This window comes from Somniosus microcephalus, chromosome 24 (genome assembly GCF_052327205.1).
Source record: "Somniosus microcephalus isolate GS21.2 chromosome 24, FLI_Smic_1.0, whole genome shotgun sequence".
NCBI classification, from domain to species: Eukaryota; Metazoa; Chordata; class Chondrichthyes; order Squaliformes; family Somniosidae; genus Somniosus; species Somniosus microcephalus.
The window spans coordinates 43870643-43890385 of record NC_141010.1 but is presented as its reverse complement, the minus strand read 5'-3'; the positions used below and the strand labels follow the sequence as shown (position 1 = coordinate 43890385).

Genomic DNA, 19743 nt, shown 5'->3' with positions numbered 1-19743 from the left:
CAACAAGCAAGAGTCTAAACACCTTCCCTTGACATTCAATGGTATTACCATCGCCGAATCTCCCATCAACATCCTGGGGGTCACCATTGACCAGAAACTTAACTGGACCAGCCGCATAAATAACGTGGCAACAAGAGCAGGTCAGAGGCTGGGTATTCTGCGGCGAGTGTCTCACCTCCTGACTCCCCAAAGCCTTTCTACCATCTACAAGGCACAAGTCAAGAGTGTGACGGAATATTCTCCACTTGCCTGGATGAGTGCAGCTCCAACAACACTCAAGAAGCTTGACACCATACAGGACAAAGCAGCCCGCTTGATTGGCACCCCATCTACCACCTTAAACATTCACTCCCTCCACCACCAGCGTACCGTGGCTGCAGTGTGTACCATCTACAAGATGCACTGCAGCAACATGCCAAGGCTTCTTCGGCAGCACCTCCCAAACCCGCGACCTCTTCCACCTAGAAGGACAAGGGCAGCAGGTGCATGGGAACACCACCACCTCCAAGTTCCCCTCCAAGTCACACACCATCCCGACTTAGAAGTATATTGCCGATCCTTCATCGTCGCTGGGTCAATATCCTGGAACTCCCTCCCTAACAGCACTGAGGGAGTACCTTCACCACATGGGTGCAGTGGTTCAAGAAGGCAGCTCACCACCACCTTCTCAAGGGCAACTACTGATGGGCAACAAATGCTGGCCTTGCCTGCGACGCCCACATCCCAAAAAACAAATTTAAAAAAAATACGTGTAAAAATCATCTTCCCTGTGGGATCTTGCTATACACAACATTTCCAACACATTGTCCCACGTGACAGCCCTCAAAAGCAATTCATTGTACATGAAATACTTTGAGATGTGTCAGAGAGACGTGACATTAATGCAAGTTTGTTTTTCCTTTTGTTCTTTATTATCTCGCTTTGCCATTACGTATCTCTGATTTGAAATCTTTTTTGTCTTTTTTCCTTTGCAGAAAATCGTGCAAATGTCGAGGGAGGAATTTTACAGGCTTCCCAGCTGGAAGCAGGTGAAAATGAAAAAAGCCAAAGGCCTGTTCTGATGAGACGGCAAAACCTTCGGCCTAGTCTTGCCCAGGAATGTTTACAATTCCACCCCTGCTCACTACATCAGGTGGAGGGTGGGGCTGCGGGCGGGGGGGAAGTGAGGTTCATCCATAAATTGTTGCGTCTTAGTAAAGATGTCTTCCATGTGCTTAAACTCTGTACGAGTGCACAAGGTGGCGGGGCCGGGGTCGGGGGGGGGCGGTCCTTGTGGACGGATTGTGACTGTGGATCTGTTGCGAGCCCCATTAAAACCGTTCCCTTCCCGTCCAGTGCCAGCTCCTCTAGTGCTTGGGGTAGAGTTGCTAACTCTCCAGGATTGCCCTGCAGCCTCCAGGAATGAAAGGTTAATCTCCAGAACACTGCTGCGAGCGACCAGGGAGAAAATTCACAGGGACATTATAAACAATTACCTGGGTTTTTGTTAATCATTTGATTTGAACACATTTGTATTCCAGTTATAAAGATATTGGAGATGGAGGGGGAGAAATGCTGTTTGACTGGGTGGGAGGTCATGCAATGAAGCCTCCAGAAATATGTCCAACCAGGGTTGGCAATCCTATGCTGGGGTCCTTGTGCCTTGAATGTTTTTTTTGATTTTTTTCCCCCCCCTGTGATTTAACTCTATTGGGCCCAGCTCATTGCCTGATGGGCCCCTCCCTACTGACTGGGCTCAGCACATTGTCTTTGGCACCTGTGTTCTTTAACCTGATTGGTCTATCAGTTCCATGGCTTGAAGCCAAATTCTGAAGATACAGGTGGCTGAGGTCATTCATTCCCATGGGTGGCGAGCTGAGAGGAGGCACAGTACAGGTCTCCAGAATAATGAGAGGCATGGATAAATCAGAGATAAGCGGGCTATGAAACATGGACAGTGAACACAGAATTCGAGGATCAAATTACAAAATGCATAAACCACAACAAGAGTAGAGATTAAGAAAATTCTTTACCCCCCACAAAATAGTGGATGTGGAACAGACTAGCAAAAAAAAAAGTTAATTCTGGGTCGATTGCTGCCTTTAATTAAAAAATAAATGGAATCAGTAGCTGTTGAGAAAGGGGATTGAGGGTTAGAGAGGTTTTAACAGATCTGTTTGATTCACATGGGGATTGGGAAGAGAGCCTGGAAACTGAGGGAAGTCCATAATGGAGGTGTCTATGCACGTACTGTGGAAGGATGGGCTGAATGGCCTTTTCTCATTTTCTTTTGTTTTTTATAGTATATCTCTTCCACCCCCCCCCCCCCCCGCAAAAAATAAAATCTCTCCTACTGGTGATGCACTTGTACAGAGGTTACATGTGGACTTTGAGGTTCTCTGCTTCAGATTAACAATGCATTGTGATGTAAAGTTTATGTCAGTGTTTTTAATTTTTTTAATTATATTTTGTAAATGCTGGGAAGTCTGTCTCGCAAGCACTGTAGGGTTAGCCAGGAAGCTGTCCAGCCTTAAGTTGCCATTTGAAATGTTGACAGGTTCCCAAGGGCACAGGCCAGTGCCTGGCTGTGGCCCACACCCACCAGGGGGGAGCTGATGAACCCATTGAGAACTGGTCGACCCCCTACAAGAGGTGCCACCATCTGACCCACCAGGATAGTCAGTGACTTTCAACTGCTGAGTTGATCAGCAGTGTTAAGGAAACCAACAGCTGAGGCCGGAGATTACTGTGGGTGATGTTATTGTGTGAGTGCTTAACACATTTGTTAATATTCCTCTCTGCTGTCTTAACAGAGGTGTTAACCTATCTTAAATAACCAGGTTAAGATCTCCATTAACATAGCAGAGAAATGCATTTGCTAGGGTGTGTGTTCAGTGTTCATACGCTCACAGTAACTTCCAGGCTTTATTTGCTGTTTGAATGAGCACAGAGAGTCAAACCCTGTTGAACGTTTTGTGATATGTTAATCCAGTCCGCGACGGCTTTACGACCGGTCATCTGGAGTGGCCCAGAAATTCGGGTCGGGGGCTTCCCGGGGGTGTAAGCCCCCGACCTGCACTTACCTTGCACGCTGGCAGTTGAGCTGTAGGGCCCCGTGGAATTCCGCTCCGGGGCCTGGCCCAGCTGCCGGCACGCAGTGCTTGCGTGTCCCAGGGGCGTAGTTAGTGCGATGCGTCCCCTGGCATCACGTGAGCCATGGGCAGCCAATCAGAGGAGGGAAAAGCCCATTCATAAGATTGACAGGAAGACCTGTCAAAACTTATGAATACTACGGCCCCAAAATAGCAGTAAACCTTCAAATAATTTTTTTTTTTAAATCACACTTTTTAAATAAACTATAAATTACATTAAATAACTATTTTAAACAATAATTTAAATTTTTGAAAAAAATAATTTAATATTCTAACGGGGGTAAAAATAAACTTACCTTGCTTTAAAGTATTTAAAAATAATAAACCTGTGGAAAAAATGTTTTAATTTTAATTAATTGACCACTTACCTTGTAAAAAGCAGGCCTTACGCCTGCTTTTTACATTTCTAAATACTGCAGGCTTACGATCCCGGGAAAACCTGCAAAAAAAACCTAAGTTCAAAGCGCATGCGCAGCCTCTCCTACGCGCGCGTTCGACCTCTGAACCTCTTCGTTCAGAGGATCGGAAGTGCCGGTTTCCCGCGCATGCGCAGTGCATGCAGAAAACCGGCATTTCCATTCAGCCTACAGGTGAGTACCCAGTGCGTACTCACCCGTGGAGACCCGAATTTCTGGGCCAGAATTTAATAAAAAGGATCTTCCTGACTGCCAGCTTCAGCAAATCTTACAACTTTACTTTGGGACTACACCAGACACAGGTGCCATAAAGCAGCGACACTAACACACCATGAAACCAATATAAAAGCACCTTCTAACGTCTCACTCCTCTAGTGTCTATGGTGCTTCCAAGGGATTGCGCCAATCACCTCTTTGCTGATTTCAGAGGAAGCTCCGTTTTCTATAATATTTTCTCCTGAAGCTGTTTTTTTTCTTCCTCCGCTCTCCCCCGTCCTCTGATAGCACTGACTCTTGCCGGAGTCCAGTTCCATGACACTAACCGCCCCTCATCCAAGTGACCACTCTTCATGTGGAAGTCTCAATTGCGACTGTTGGGCAAAGAAATCACTGACTTTAAAGTGACCCACCTTGCTGATGTAAGACAAATCGGTCGTTCCTTTCTATCCAGCTGCCTTAGTGATGCAGTGAAGAGTGAGAAGCAAGCACCACCTCAGTCCTGGCGAGGAACGGCACACACCGTGTGCAGTCTCTCAGTAATCAGAAGCCAGCAGCACTGACCTGCCATAAAAGCAATATAAAAGCACAGTCTATTGTCTCACTCCTGTGCACTATACTTACGCAGCTTTTAAAGTTTATACTTTTTTAAATAAACTTTGTACACTTCCAGAGGTTTCTGAAAGTATTTTAATTCCCCTGTTTGTGATCTGTCTGCGCGTGTTGCATGCAGGATCACAGAAAGCAGGCTAAAAGGAAGCAAACTTGAGACGCTGGGATTCCCTCCGTGCATCACTGTTTATCACAAAGAAATGTTTCGCCGTAGTTTTTTTTTGGAAATGTTGGATCCTGAAATTGTGATATTTAAATCTCTTTTCTATGTACAATTTTAAATCTGCTTTTCAGGGTCCCTGGGAAGTTTTGCTGTTAAAGGCTATATCAACTGTTAGTGCAATTATGATATGCGCTGTATTAAAACTGAATGGAGATATTTTGTGAAGGATGTGAGTAAATCGATTTGTGTGAGTGCCATGTTTTCTGTAATCAAAGTTGGGCTGGTTCCAGCTCGTGAAGTACGGTTCAGATCAGGTAGGCATCATCGGGGCAAGTGTGAGCCTGGGTGATCCAACACCACCAAAAACAGCTCAACTAGTCATTCACCTTGTTTATCAGCCTTGGTTCACTATTAGCTGTAGCTCAGTGGTGCCGCCCTCATCTCTGAGTCTAGAAGGTCATGGGTTCAAGTCCCACTGCATGAGAGCTGAGGACATAATCCAAGCTGATACTCCAGTGCAGCACCGAAGGAGTGCTGCATTGTCGGAGGTGCCGTATTTCGGTTGAGACGTTAAACCGAGGCCCCGCCTGCCTGCTCAGGTTGTAAAAGATCCCATGGCACCAATCGGAGAAGAGAAGGGCAGTTCTTCTGATGTCCTGGAAAATATTTGCCTTTCAACCAATTTCACTAAAATCATTTTTCGCGTTGCTGTTCGTGGGACCTTGCTGTGCACAAATTGGCTGTGACATTGACCTGGATAACAACAGTGACTACACTTCAAAAATAATTAATTGGCTTTGAAATACTTGAAATCCTGAGGGAAACCCGGCAGCTAAAGGGAGGGGAGGGATACTGAGTCAATGAGGTAAGTGCCTTTCCAGCACTGCTTGTGGGCCAAGAGGGGCAGGAGTGCTATCTCCCGGCCCCCCCAAGCAAATCTACATCTCCCCCAGGATTGCTGATCCACCCTCCCTCCTCCTCCCTCCTCCCCCTCCCTCCTCCTCCCTTCCCTCCTCCTCCCTTCCCTCCTCCTCTCCCCTCTCCCCCCTCCCTCCCTCTCCCCCCCCACCCCCCCTCTCCCTCCCCACCCCTCTCCCCCCCCACCCCTCCCCACCCCTCTCCCCCCCCACCCCTCCCCACCCCTCTCCCTCCCCACCCCTCTCCCCCCCCACCCCTCTACCCCCCCACCCCTCTCCCCCCCACCCCTCCCCCCCCACCCCTCCCTCCCCACCCCTCCCCCCCCACCCCTCTCCCCCCACCCCTCTCCCCCCCCACCCCCCCACCCCTCTCCCCCCCCACCCCCCCCACCCCTCTCCCCCCCACCCCTCTCCCCCCCCACCCCTCTCCCCCCCCACCCCTCTCCCCCCCACCCCTCTCCCCCCCCACCCCTCTCCCCCCCCACCCCTCTCCCCCCCCACCCCTCTCCCCCCCCACCCCTCTCCCCCCCCCACCCCTCTCCCCCCCCCACCCCTCTCCCCCCCCACCCCTCTCCCCCCCCACCCCTCTCACCTCCCTCCCCTCCTCTTGGTGGGAGGGATCAAGAAGGAAATGATTCAAGAAGAAGGGTGGGGCCAAGCATCATCAAAAGCAGATGCAGAACAGATTGTCCTGGTAACATGATGGGGAGAGGGTGACAGAGAGAAAATTACAAAAAAAAGGTTCGTCGATGACTGTCCACTACATTGTTCAACCAAGAACATCAAATAGCCGTAAATGCAGCCAAAGGATAAGGGGGTCAGTGTTCCATGTTACATAATCTGAGCTCCACGAGGGCAATGCCAGAATTACTAGAATCCATCTTCAAAATGATAAAGCCAAGCCCAGGTGTGACATCGGAACTGGGCAACATTATTTCTGTGCAGTGTGTCCACTTGGTCTGAATGCACAGTTTGCCATAAAATATATTAAGTAGATGTCAAAATGAAATGTGGGGCAAGCCTCCCTGAGAGCTTTATGGGCAATGCATTGTGCCACTCGGGTATACACACAAGCAGGTCTGTGCTGAGTTAGCAGATCTCAGCTAATGCAGGATGTTAAAATTGGTCTCTATGCCCTTGGACTAAGGAAGAGGTGAGGTCAGCCAGTGACCCTTTTCTGCAAAGATCGTCCTAAGGTGTGATGCCCCCCACAGCCTAAAGTTGAACACCTGTCAACACGGACTGTCTGGGCTTTTTTTTTTAATTAGTTTTTATGGGATGTGGGCATCGCTGGCCCATCCCTAATTGCCCTTGAGAAGGTGGTGGTGAGCCACCTTCTTGACCCGCTGCAGACTGTGTGGTGAAGGTACTCCCACAGTGGTGTTAGGGAGGGAGTTCCAGGATTTTGACCCAGCGATGATGAAGGATCGGCGATATACCTCTAAGCCAGGATGAAAGCCAGGATGATGTGTGACTTGGGAGGGGAACTTGGAGGTGGTGGTGTTCCCATGCTCCTGCTGCCCTTGTCCTTCTAGGTAGAAGAGGTCGCGGGTTTGGGAGGTGCTACCGAAGAAGCCTTGGCGAGTTGCTGCAGTGCATCTTGTAGATGGTACACACTGCAGCCACGGTACACCGGTGGTGGAGAGAGTGAATGTTTAAGGTGGTAGAGGGGGTGCTTTGTCCTGGATGGTGTCGAGCTTCTTGAATGTTGTTGGAGCTGCACTCATCCAGGCAAGTGGAGAGTATTCCATCACACTCCTTACTTGTGCCTTATAGATGGTGGAAAGGCTTTGGGGAGTCAGGAGTTGAGACACTCACCACAGAATACCTAACCTCTGACCTGCTCTTGTTGCCACAGTATTTATGTGGCTGGTCCAGTTAAGTTTCTGGTCAATGGTGACCCTCAGGATGTTGATGGTGGGGGATTTGACGATGGTAATGCCATTGAATGTCAAGGGGCGGTGTTTAGACTCTCGCTTGTTGGAGATAGTCATTGCCTGGCACTTCTGTGGCGCAAATGATACCTGCCACTTATCAGCCCAAGCCTGAACATCCTCCAGGTCTTGTTGCATGCGGACATGGACTGCTTCATTATCTGAGGTGTTGTGAATGGCACTGAACACTGTGCAGTCATCAGCGAACATCCCCATTTCTGACCTTTATGTTGGAGGGAAGGTCTTTGATGAAGCAGCTGAAGACGGTTGGGCCTAGGACACTGCCTTGAGGAACTCCTGCAGCGATGTCCTGGGGCTGTGATGACTGACCTTCAACCAGCACAACCATCTTGTACATGAAGGAATGGCACCATAAACTGAGTAAGTACCAGAGAGCTGTACTAGTCTACAATTGTACCCTGAAAAAATCATCACCTCAGGAGAGATGGGGAGCAAAATTAGGGTGTGGAATAATACCATTTTGTGTGTTAAGTTTACTCGCTTCTAGAGAAAAGCCTATTTGATTTCTTGCTACACATCTTTGCTTTACCACTCAGATTTTGGCTAAGGCAAAAAATATTCCACAGAGAAACCCTCTCACACGGGATCTGGTCCTACAACTTATTTTATTAACCTGTTCGAACCGAGTTTGTTATAAGGCACAATCAGTAATACAAAGCAACTTTGAACAAAAAAGCAACACGTTTAATATATTAAAGTACAAAATAAATGCAGTGTTCTAAGTTATATATACCATGAACAGGGGTGGAAATTCACAGTCACCCCAGGCTTTGAGAACATCTGTTAAGGGTACTAAAGTTCAAAAGTTTGAAGCTTGGTTTCCTTCTTCTTGTTCCCACGTGGAGATCTTGACCTTGAACAGCCACAGTGCTGTGGTCTTTAAAATGGTGGGACCTCTGAGGTCTTTAAAATGGTGGGACCTCTGAGGTCTTTAAAATGGTGGGATCTCTGAGGTCTTTAAAATGGTGGGACCTCTGAGGTCTTTAAAATGGTGGGATCTCTGAGGTCTTTAAAATGGTGGGACCTCTGAGGTCTTTAAAATGGTGGGACCTCTGAGGTCTTTAAAATGGTGGGACCTCTGAGGTCTTTAAAATGGTGGGACCTCTGAGGTCTTTAAAATGGTGGGACCTCTGATGTCTTTAAAATGGTGGGATCTCTGAGGTCTTTAAAATGGTGGGATCTCTGAGGTCTTTAAAATGGTGGGATCTCCAGATCTTAGCGTCTGGAGGTTTGTTTCTGGCCGTCATGGAAAGTAAGACCTCCGAGGCTGTCCACATCATGAGACTTGGGTTACAAACATTTGTTTGACGACAACATCAAACAATATTTCAAAGAATTTTCACATTTCTAACCTTGCCACAAGTCCTTTAAATATAGAATAGATCAAAGATGAAGCCTGCATCATAAGTTCTTTAATAATTATTGTACGAGGGACTTTCGCAGCCTGTAGAGCCAGGCAAAGCAATGACTCTCATTGCTCAAGACGGAGTGTAAAGGGCCAGGAGGCCCAGTAACTGTCAAGTTAGCTTCCCTTAAGAATTTTGAAAATGAGATCAGACAGTGATTTTATTTCCTCATTCAATGATCATTTCTTTATTGTAATGCTTTTTATGGTGTCGAGCAATATTGGAAACTAAATTTATTCCCTCAGAAACTGTGACTAAAACATTTACTGATCTTTCGGCCTGTAATCATTCCATTCTACGAAATGCTTGAACAGCATCCAGCAGTCAGAATATGTTGTACTACTGTTAATTTTCCACGCTCGATCAGCTCCGATAGACAGGCCAAATTGTCCGCATGCCCGATACGAGACTCCCAAAGCAAGTGCTCTACTCAGAGCTCTGGCACGGCAAGAGAGCCCCAGGTGGGCAGAGGAAACGCTTCAAGGACACCCCAAAGTCTCCTTGAAAAAGTGCAACATCCCCACCGACACCTGGGAATCCCTGGCCCAAGACCGCACAAAATGGAGGAGAAGCATCCGGGAAGGCGCCGAACACCTCGAGTCTCTTCGCCGGGAGCAAGCAGAAGCCAAGCGCAAACAGCGGAAGGAGCGCACGTCAACCCAAGCACCCCACCTACCCACCCCTTCAACCACCATCTGCCCCACCTGTGACAGAGACTGTAGGTCCCGCATTGGACTCATCAGTCACCTGAGAACTCATTTTTAGTGTGGAAGCAAGTCATCCTCGGTTCCGAGGGACTGCCTAAGAAGAGGAGGAGTAGCCTTTAGGAATCTATATATCAGTGATGAATGGTAGTGTGAACTCTGAACCCAGATAACATAATGGTCAATGCACTAAATATACTGTATTCACCCCACCCTTTATTTTTTTTAAATTCAGAATCTTACACTGGTTCACATGTTGGTCATTTATTGTACATTTTGTTTATGTGTCTGACACATGCAGAAAACACATGAGCATCTTATCAAGGCTCCAAAGCAAACCGCTGAGAAATCCACATAAGTTTAGTTCCCATTGGCCTGGCCTGGGAGTGCTTCCCTCGAGATTTATCCCACTTACCCGAGTCCAGAGAAATTAGGTGCAAGAACATGGACCCCCATTTACAGAGCAATTTACGGAGATAATTACCTTGCTGACATTGTATGTCATATGCTTTAGAATCAACAACGGCTCACACTTACATAGCATCTTTAATGTAAAGAACACAGGTGTGAGAAAAACAGAGGCCACGCCGAGAAGGGAGAGATTATGAAGGATGACCAAAGGCTTAGGCGAAGAGATGGGGGGGTTTTGAGGAGGTTTTTTTTTTAGGGGAGTGGGAGGTGGAAAGGTGGAGAGGTTTGGGGAGGCAATTCCACAGAGTTGGAGCCTGGTGGCTGAAGGCTCTGCTGCCAATGGGAGGGAGGATACACAAAAGGGTCACAGATGGCGGAATAGAGTGTTGGGGGTGGGTATAGGGCTGGAAGAGATTGCAGAAATGAGAGGGGCAAGACCATGGAGTTCAGAGAGGACAGGGGTGATGGGCAAGTGGGACAGAAGACATGAGGTAGACTTTTCCATGTTGGAATTTGTGGAGCCAGCGAAGAGAGTGTTGAGTCATTGATTCTGGAGGTAATGAAGGCTTGAGGATGGAGTGAAGCTTAACAGGCATGAACAGGGCTACCTTGGCTTACTTAGCAGCTGAATCACCCTCTAAAAGTACAGCTGGACAAAATATCCCTGTGCTAGATTTTGTTTGCTACATGTCTGATATTGCCTTGGGGTGGAGAAGAAGAGGAAAGAATGTGGTCCATTGCGGAGGTAGGAATTCTTTTTTAAAGCAATGTAGAATTTACAGCACAGAAACAGGCCATTCGGCCCAACTAGTCCATAGTGGAATAAATACAGAAAGCGCTGGAAATACTCAGCAGGTCAGGCAGCACCTGTAGAGAGAGAAACTAGAGTTAACGTTTCAGGTCCATAGTGGTGTTTATGCTCCACATGAGCCTCCTCCCACCCCACTTCATCTAAACCTATCAACATAGCTTTTCTTCCTCATGTACTTATCCAGCTTCCCCCTTAAATGTATCTCTGCTATTCACCTCAACTACTCCCTGCGGTAGTGAGTTCCACATTCTAACCACTCTCTGGATGAAAAAGTTACTCCTGAATTCCCTATTGGATATATTGGTGACTATCTTATATTTATGGCCCCTAGTTTTGGACTCTCCACAAGTGGAAACATTGAAGTAGAGATTCCGTTAGTTTGCGTCCGTATTTCCAGCCCAATCCGCCCAAAATCGACCAAACCAGTGTAAAAGATCACGGAATTTCAAGCGCAAATTTCATTCAGTGCAAATCGAGTTTCCGCGATCTTTTGCATTGGTTTAAAAAACATCTCGCTGGAAGCCAGCCCCACCCACAAAATTGGCCAGGTCCCCAGTTTCCACGAATTGCAGCCGTTTGCGGCCTTTCGAGGAGGCTCTTAAAATTAAGCTTTTTTTTTAGGTGCAGGGGCACTAATAGGCACCTTTTTAAAAGCTTTTAAATGTTAAAAAATATTTAATTTGCTAAGAAACTGACTACTGTGCACCAATGTAACTAGTAAATGGTTCTGTATAGTTTTTTAAAGTCATTTTTCGTTATTTATAATCGGGTTACTCACAGGTGATGGACTAGACACTGATTAAAACGTGATAAACCCATTTTCAACAATATTAATAAAACTGAACCAGTGGAGTTGAGGCCAAGATCGGATGAGCCATGATCTTATTGAATGGCGGAGCAGGCTCGAGGGGCCGATAGGCCGACTCCTGCTCCTATTTCATATGTTCTTACCACTCTTAAATATATCAAGGAATATTTTTTAATGCCAAAAAAATAACGTTCCAGAATGCTGCCTGATTGCACTGGCTCAGGGCTGATTATACATGTGATTATGCAAATTAGTTTGAGCGGAATCTTGAACCTTAAAATTACTTCTCAAAATTCGCTCCATTTTGAGCGCAATTTGCGCTGGGATTTCCGATTGCGCCCAAAGTGGAAATTCTACCCCATTTTCTCTATGTCTACCCTATCAAACCCTTTCAGCATCTTAAAGACCTCTATCTGGGCACCCCTTAGCCTACCCTTTTCTGGAGAAAATAGCCCCAACCTGTTCAGCCTTCCCTGATAGTTGTACCCACATAGTTCTGGTATCATCCTTGGAAAGCGACGCATCAGCCTGGTTCTTAGTAGCTCAGTGGTGAGAGGTATAGTAACCTCTCTGGTAGCGCTGCCTTCTGATTAGTAGTACACACGTCAAAGTGCTAGCAATTCCCGACATAAATGTAACAGCCCAATAACTTTAGAATGCAGTTACTCCTACACTTAAAGCTGTTGCCTGCTTGACATGAAAACTGCAGCCTTCAAATCTGCCTTCCGAGGATGTGAACAGCAGACCACCTGAATGCTCGTCCATAGCAAATGGACTTGAGACCCATGGACATTCCCCTCCCATACAGCAGGAAAGTTGACTCTGTTGTAAACAACAACAACCTGCATTTATATAGCGCCTTTAACGTAGTAAAACGTCCCAAGGCGCTTCACAGGAGTGTAATCAGACAAATGTTGACACTGAGCCAAAGAAGGAGACATTAGGAGGACAGGTGACCAAAAGCTTGGTCAAAGAGGTAGGTTTTAAGGAACGTCTTAAAGGAGGAGAGGTGGAGAGGCGAAGCGTTTTGGGGAGGGTATTCCACAGTTTAGGGCCAATGGTGGGGTGAAAGAAGTGGGGGATGCACAAGAGGCCAGAGTTGGAGGAACGTAGCGTTCTCAGAGGGCTGTCGGGCTGGAGGAGGTTACAGAGACGGGGAGGGGCAAGACCATGGAGGATTTGATATTTTTACAGGAGCTGATGCTATGGAGTGAAACATTTGGGTATTTAATATTGTGTTGTTCTTCACTGTTGAATGGAACATTAAGATGCTAAAATTATGCTGTGTGAATATTAATTCAGCAAAAATAAACGCATTGGTATGAAATTCCTTTGCTTTCTATTTAACGGAGACATTGACCAGTTTAAAATAAAATGGGTTAACACCTCAGGTGAAGTAGTGGGCCAAGGAATTTTACAAGAATGCATTAAGCATTCATTCACTGATATTCACACAATGCAATCAAGATTTAGGTGTTAAACCTGTATCTAGGTACCTAGGTCAGCCACTGTATCACAGAACCCTGAGCAGAGTGTGGGAGGAATGAGGAGGGGACAAAGGACAGAAGACAAAATAAACTCTCCGAGCTCAAAACTGAAAGCAACACAAGAGGGTTGCCAACATGCTTAGGAAAAAACACTGGAGAATCTGGAAAGAGGCAAAAACAGGCTGGAGTATAAAAATGAGTGCAACTTGATATGTATTTCATACAGGTTGCTTTCCTCGATTTTGAGTTTTAATAAATTATTAGTCTCCTTCTCGCCCTTGTTTGTGGTGACTGCCACCAGTAGAAGTTTTATTTGTGTATTATATTGTCTAGAATTTTAATTGAATTGGACATTATTGTATTTAATGATTAGAAAGTATTTAACGTGTGTAGTCATCTAAAGCCCGTTGCCAATAGTGCCTCACTGAATCTTCTCCCAGAGTTCCTTGCCACAAGACTTAATCTGGAAGTTGAGCTGATCCACAAAGCCCAGCCGATTGTCACGTCGCTCCACACCCTTTAACCCCAAACACTCCTGCTTTTCCTGGGACTGTCCCATTTCATAGGAAAAATATGACTCCAAATGCAGCAGGGTATATGCTGTGCATGAAAACCACTTCCTGGCATGAGCTTAAAAGATGTTATGTCCCTTTAAGTTAAATGCTGTCAGTGTGCACAGAAAAGGAGTCCACTTAATCCTCACCCTGCTGATTAAACATGAATTTCATGCACAGCATAAGGCAATGGGTGCTTTAACGGTTCAAAAAACCTTAGAAAATTGCAAAACGATTGGATATTGTTCGGAGTGCCTTGTTTTGCGATCAGAGCTATTACATTTATAGAAATTTCACTAAATTTACTAATACTAGTGCAATAAAGAAACTGTATATGTTATTGAGAATGTAAAATTCTGAACACTGTCTGTTTGAATACATCTGCTGCAAGCATCGGACTTAAACCAGCCTCACTACAGCAAAGCAGAGGTTTAACACATTGTCAGAATAGAACACTAAAGAGACATCAGTACAGACTAACTAACAAGATAACTCACCCCTTCCCCTCCCTCCCAGAACCACGATAGGGTTCCCCTTGTTCTCACCTTTCGCCCCACCAGCCTCCACATTCAACTGATCATCCTCTGACATTTTCGTCACCTCCAGCGTGACCCCACCACCAAACACATCTTCCCTTCACCTCCCCTTTCAGCATTCCAAATGGACCGCTCCCTCCGTGACACCCTGGTCCACTCCTCTATCACCCCTAACAGCCCTTCTGCTTCACCTGGCACCTTCCCGTGCAAGCGGAGGAGATGCAACACATGTCCTTTTACCTCCTCCCTTCCCACTGTCCAGGGCCCCAAACACCCCTTCCAGGTGAAACAGCGATTTACTTGTACTTCTTGCAATCTAGTATACTGTATTCGCTGCTCACGATGTGGTCTCCTCTACATTGGGGAGACCAAATGCAGATTGGGTGACTGCTTTGCGGAACACCTCCGTTCAGCCCGCAAGCGTGACCCCGAGCTTCTGGTCACCTGCCACTTTAATTCACCGCTCCACTCCCACTCTGACCTCTCCGTCCTCGGCCTCCGACACTGTTCCAATGAAGCTCAACGGAAGCTCGAGGAACAGCACCTCATCTTTCGATTAGGCACTTTACAGCTTTCTGGACTCAACATAGAGTTCAACAATTTCAGATCAATTCCTCTGCCCCCATCTTTTTTTCCCCATTTATTTATTTATTTATTTTCTCTCTCACATGGCAGCTGTCTTTCATTCTGCCATCGCCATTTACACTTCATCTAGAGCCATCTTTTGTTTCTTAACTTGTCCCGTTACCATCTCCTTTTGCCTTGCACCATCTCTTAATGTCTCTTAATCTCTCCTGCCTTCCATCCTATCACAGACCTTCCCTTTTGTTCTTTCCTCCCCTCCCCTCTTTCCCTGCCCCTACACTTGCTTAAAAACCTGTTCCATCTCTAGCTTTATCCAGTTCTGACGAAGGGTCATCGACCTGAAACGTTAACTCTGTTTCTCTCTCCACAGATGCAGCCTGACCTGCTGAATATTTCCAGCATTTTCTGTTTTTATAACAAGATGTGTTTCCCTGTGATTGCTTAAACTCTGTACATACACACCATGTGCTGACGTCCTAATTCCACTTGCCAGGTATCTCCTATTGCCCCAGTTGATACCCGATTCCTTTCAGAATTAGACTAGATTCACTGTACTACAATACACGCTGACATATGCTCAGAGAATTCTGCATTTGATTTTTTTTAATTATTCATTCTTAGGAATTGAGTTGTCACAGGCTGGCATTTATTGCCCATCCCTAGTTGCCCTAAGCAATAATGAGCAATAAATACTGGCCTTGCCAGCAACGCCCACATAGAAACATAGAAGATAGGAGCAGGAGTAGGCCATTCGGCCCCTCGAGCATGATCATGGCTGATCATCCAAATTCAGTACCTTGTCCCTGCTTTCTCCCCATATCCCTTGATCTTTTTAGCCTTAAGAAATATATCTAACTCCTTCTTGAATATATTTAATGAATTGGCCTCAACTGCCTTCTGTGGCAGAGAATTCCACAGGTTCACCACTCTCTGGGTGAAGAAATTCCTCCTCATCTCTGTCCTAAATGGCTTACCCCTTATCCTTAGACTGTGACCCCTGGTTCTGGACTCCCCCGCCATCAGGAACATCCTTCCTGCATCTAGTCTGTCTAGTCCTGTTAGAATTTTATAAGTTTCAATGAGATCCCCTCTCATTCTTCTAAACTCTAGCGAGTATAAGCCCAATCGACCCAATCTCTCCTCATACATCATTCCTGCCATCCCAGGTATCAGTCTGGTGAATCCTCGCTGCACTCCCTCCATGGCAAGAACATCCTTCTTCCAGATCCCATAAACAAATTTAAAAAAAGATGGTGATGGACCACCTTTTTGAACCACTGGTAGCGATGTTGATACAACTGAGTGACTTGCTAGGCTGCTTCAGAGGGCAGTTAAGAGTCAATCATATAGGTGTGGGACTGGAGACACACACAGGCCAGACTGGGTAAGAACAGCAGGCTTCCTCCCCTAAAGGACATTAGTGTTTTTACAATAATCTGACAGCTTCATGGTCACTTTTACTAATAGCAGCTTTTTTATTGCTAGATTTTAAAAATACATTTTTTAAACCAAATTTAAATTTTCAAATTACCATTGTGGGATTTGAACTCACGGGTACCAGCATCCAAATCTCTAAGATTACTAGTCCAGTAACATAGCCACTACGCTACCAAAATGTTCTACTTTAACTCACATTTAGACTTTACAATATTGTGACTATTAGGGACATTGTATGGCGCAAGAACCATGAAAGAGCAGTCCGGCTCTCTGACAAGGGCCTATGACAATACACTCTGTCCTGTTCAGTACTGGGATCAATAGAAGTAATGCAGAGCAAGTCAATCAGCATCTGAAAGAGAAAGATAATGCTGTATCTGAACTGGTAAATCCTCTTCCTTTTTCAGATGCTGATTGACCTGCAGTGCATTTCCAGTATTCTTGCTTATCCTTTAAACTTCTGTTCAGGAATGTTCACCATCGTGTGTTCCTAAGGGGCACTGTCATTCTGGTAGAGGACTTAACCGGCTCCCCTGTGCCAAGGATGCCCAGGCTTTTTGCCTTTGTGAGCGAGGACCGTATATAAAGTTTAATCTCTGCCCCCCATTTAATTTGCTTATGCTTCAGCTTACTGATACAAACACTCAAAAAGCTCGACACTATCCAGGACAATGTAGTCTGCTTGATCGGCACCCTATCCACTGGCTTAAACATCCACTCCCTCCACCACTGGCGTACCGTGGCTGCAGTGTGTATCATCGACAGGATGCACTGCAGCAATTTGCCCAGGCTTCTTCAACAGCACCTCCACCACCTAGAAACACAAGGGCAGCAGGCACATGGGAACACCAGCACCTCCAAGTTCCCCTCCAAGTCACACACCATCCTGACTTGGAAATATAATCAGCCATTCCTTCATCGTCGCTGGGTCAAAATCCTGGAACACCCTCCATAACAGCACTGTGGGAGCACCTTCACCACACGGACTGCAGCGGTTCAAGAAGGCGGCTCACCACCACCTTCTCAAAGGCAATTAGGGATGGGCAATAAATGCTGGCCTTGCCAGCGATGCCCACATCCCGAGAACGAATTAAAAATAAAAGATGTAAGTGTTCTGATTTAGGATTTATCCGCCAATGAGGCAACCATGCCAAGAACAGCTCTTTCCAAAGCCACTGGCCTACGACATTGAAACAACAGGCCGACAAATAAGAAATGGAAGTGCAAATAGGGCTGAGTTGCCCGAGCTTTGATGGCCACATTGCCAGGGCTTGGGGGCTGCACGTGCTACAGTTTGGACACCGCTGCCCCATGCCATGACAAATTTATTGCTTCTATAATTGTAGTTTAAATAAAAGATTAAAGATACAAATGCGACGTCAAACCCTTGGCACTTGGAGCAGGTGCAGTGGCCAGTGCCGTGCAGATGTGCCGCAGTCTTCAAGCTGGCAGCAGTGAGAGGGCTATTCCCACTTATTTCAGGAACCAATGCTGAAGCCCCAAGGGTGACTCTGTCCCCTTGAGTTCACTCGGCAAACGTAGAGGAGCAGGAGTGATTCTATCGGGAAGGGATGTCACAGGATCAGGAAGCAGGCATCAGCTCCATTCTGAACACTGTACCTGGCTCGCAAATAGCAACAAGTAGCAATAGGTCAGCAGTGAGAATGATGAGAATATGCACACTGATCAGATGTAGTCACTAGGCCTGCATTCACCCAGATAGCAACCTGACAGCTTTAAGTACCACAGCCGGTATTTGCACAGTGCAGGCGGTGGTCTATATCACTGGGACTTTTCAAATGAAAAGGTAAAAGGTTTCACACTCCCCCTCTGTCACACTCATGGCTCCCACACTCGCTATTTAAATAAAGCAGAGCCCGCTTACAAATCGACAATGGTACAATCAAGGCCACATCCTTGAATAGCCATAATTTCAGATCAAACATCCCGGCCTCTTTCTCACAACATAATAAGGATAATTGTGCAATATAAGGCTCTGGCATGGAGTGCTGCTTCCCAGGAATGCAGATGCTGCAATTTAAGGAAACGTCAAACCTGGGATTTACTGGAGCAACTTAGGCAATGAAACCTGCTGCAAACAGATTTGCTCAGTGGGAGCACGGATGGGAGGAGCATGCTTAATTTGAAGGGCCCTTGATTTTCCCTTGCACGATTTACCCTGATAACCTAATTGGGTTAAAATCCCACCGTGTGATATTAGTGACAAATTGGCTCGAATGAAACTCCTTTCTCTGATACCTTAAAGCCGCCAACCTGTTTAAAATAAAACAGATTAACGCCTTTGTTAAAAATAGCAAAGGCCCTTCATTTGATCATGCTCATTGCTGCCATTCGGTGGCACCATCTCAACACAAACAGCTTTCCATACACATCTTACATCACGAATAATAGTGCTTACAAGAATTTCCAATATCACTAAAATCCTTAAACGTTGAAGCAAGCTAGAGACGTCTGATGACGGAAAGTAAATGCTACATCAATTCTCTTTCCACCATTATGGAGGGAATCAAATAGTTAATAATTAATCCTGTTTAAAGTCAACCTTTCTCTGGCAGGTAAGAATGGATCTCAGTCACACCCACCGTGTGTTGAAATCTAAGGACAGCCACTTTCTCTTTGTAGCGACTTATGTTTTCGACTCAAACTTTCAGGCACAGCATTTTAAGGAAACATCTAACCTGGGATTTGCTGGAGAAACTTGGCCAATGAAACCTGCTGTAAACAAAGAGCTGATAAACAGTGCTGTAAAAAAAAGCAGCAGACAGAGGCACGTGAACGGTTAACGCGTAACTATGCCGTCATCAAAGACGTTCTTAAGTGTTTACTGTAAACACCAGGTGAACAATCAAGTGGACCTTCGGACTATGATTGATATTAATATCTGATCTTTGCGTCCAAAAATCATTTGAACAGTAGTGCCCAGTCTTCAATTAATTTTAAGGTACACACTTCACAGACTGATTAAACTGTGCTACTGCTGTGGATAGAAAAGGTGTAGGTTAAAACTGAACTGTTCCACTTGGGAAAGTCGAGGCTCTCCCCTGTTCCATCACCAGCCAGGCCCCAGGGGCTAAATAGCAGACTGTTCCTGACAGAAGTTGTCACACCCCATGAGGTTCCTCTCAGATTCACTCGCCAGAGCCGCCTCCCTCAGCACTGACATGTGCTCCTCAGCTGAGGAGAGGGACTGGTCAATCCAGTCGAGGCTTCCAGTCATGTGACACGCGTTCCTGGTAACCAATACAAGATGGCTGACAGAGAGCAGGAGGGCAGTGGTTCTGCAAGAAATGGAAGAGAAATATTGTCACACATCAGAAAGGAAACTCTTTAGTGAAATATGAATGAAAATGAAGACTACAACGATAATACGTTCTATGTTTAAGCCTCTGCTCCGTATCTATACCAAAGTTGGGTTTACCATTAATGGTGGCTATGGGTAGCAAAGGGAAATGTGTGACTGAGCCTCCTTGATATATGTTGGGCCTTTGAGCGGAGTTCATTATTGATGTTGTTCCTGCAGTCTAATGCTCTCTAAATTTTAGATATCTTTTTCCCAAAATTAAGGACCATGTA

At 46.0% G+C, this 19743-nt stretch overlaps 2 protein-coding genes across 13 annotated transcripts in view; one reads left to right on the top strand and one right to left on the bottom strand.

The window, feature by feature from the left end:
- LOC147101456 (supervillin-like) overlaps positions 1-4754 on the top strand; it is a 221357-nt gene extending 216603 nt beyond the window's left edge. For all 12 annotated transcript variants that reach the window (XM_085966581.1, XM_085966587.1, XM_085966588.1 and 9 more), the window contains one exon: positions 975-4754. In XM_085966581.1, coding sequence (XP_085822707.1) covers positions 975-1061 — 87 coding nt within the window. In that variant the 3' untranslated portion in view covers positions 1062-4754. The remainder of the gene's footprint in view (positions 1-974) is intronic.
- A 3242-nt stretch (positions 4755-7996) lies between these two features.
- The window catches only part of tmem98 (transmembrane protein 98), a 67321-nt gene continuing 55574 nt past the window's right edge, over positions 7997-19743 (bottom strand). Inside the window, exon 7 of the mRNA XM_085966577.1 lies at positions 7997-19448. Coding sequence (XP_085822703.1) covers positions 19241-19448 — 208 coding nt within the window. The 3' untranslated portion in view covers positions 7997-19240. The remainder of the gene's footprint in view (positions 19449-19743) is intronic.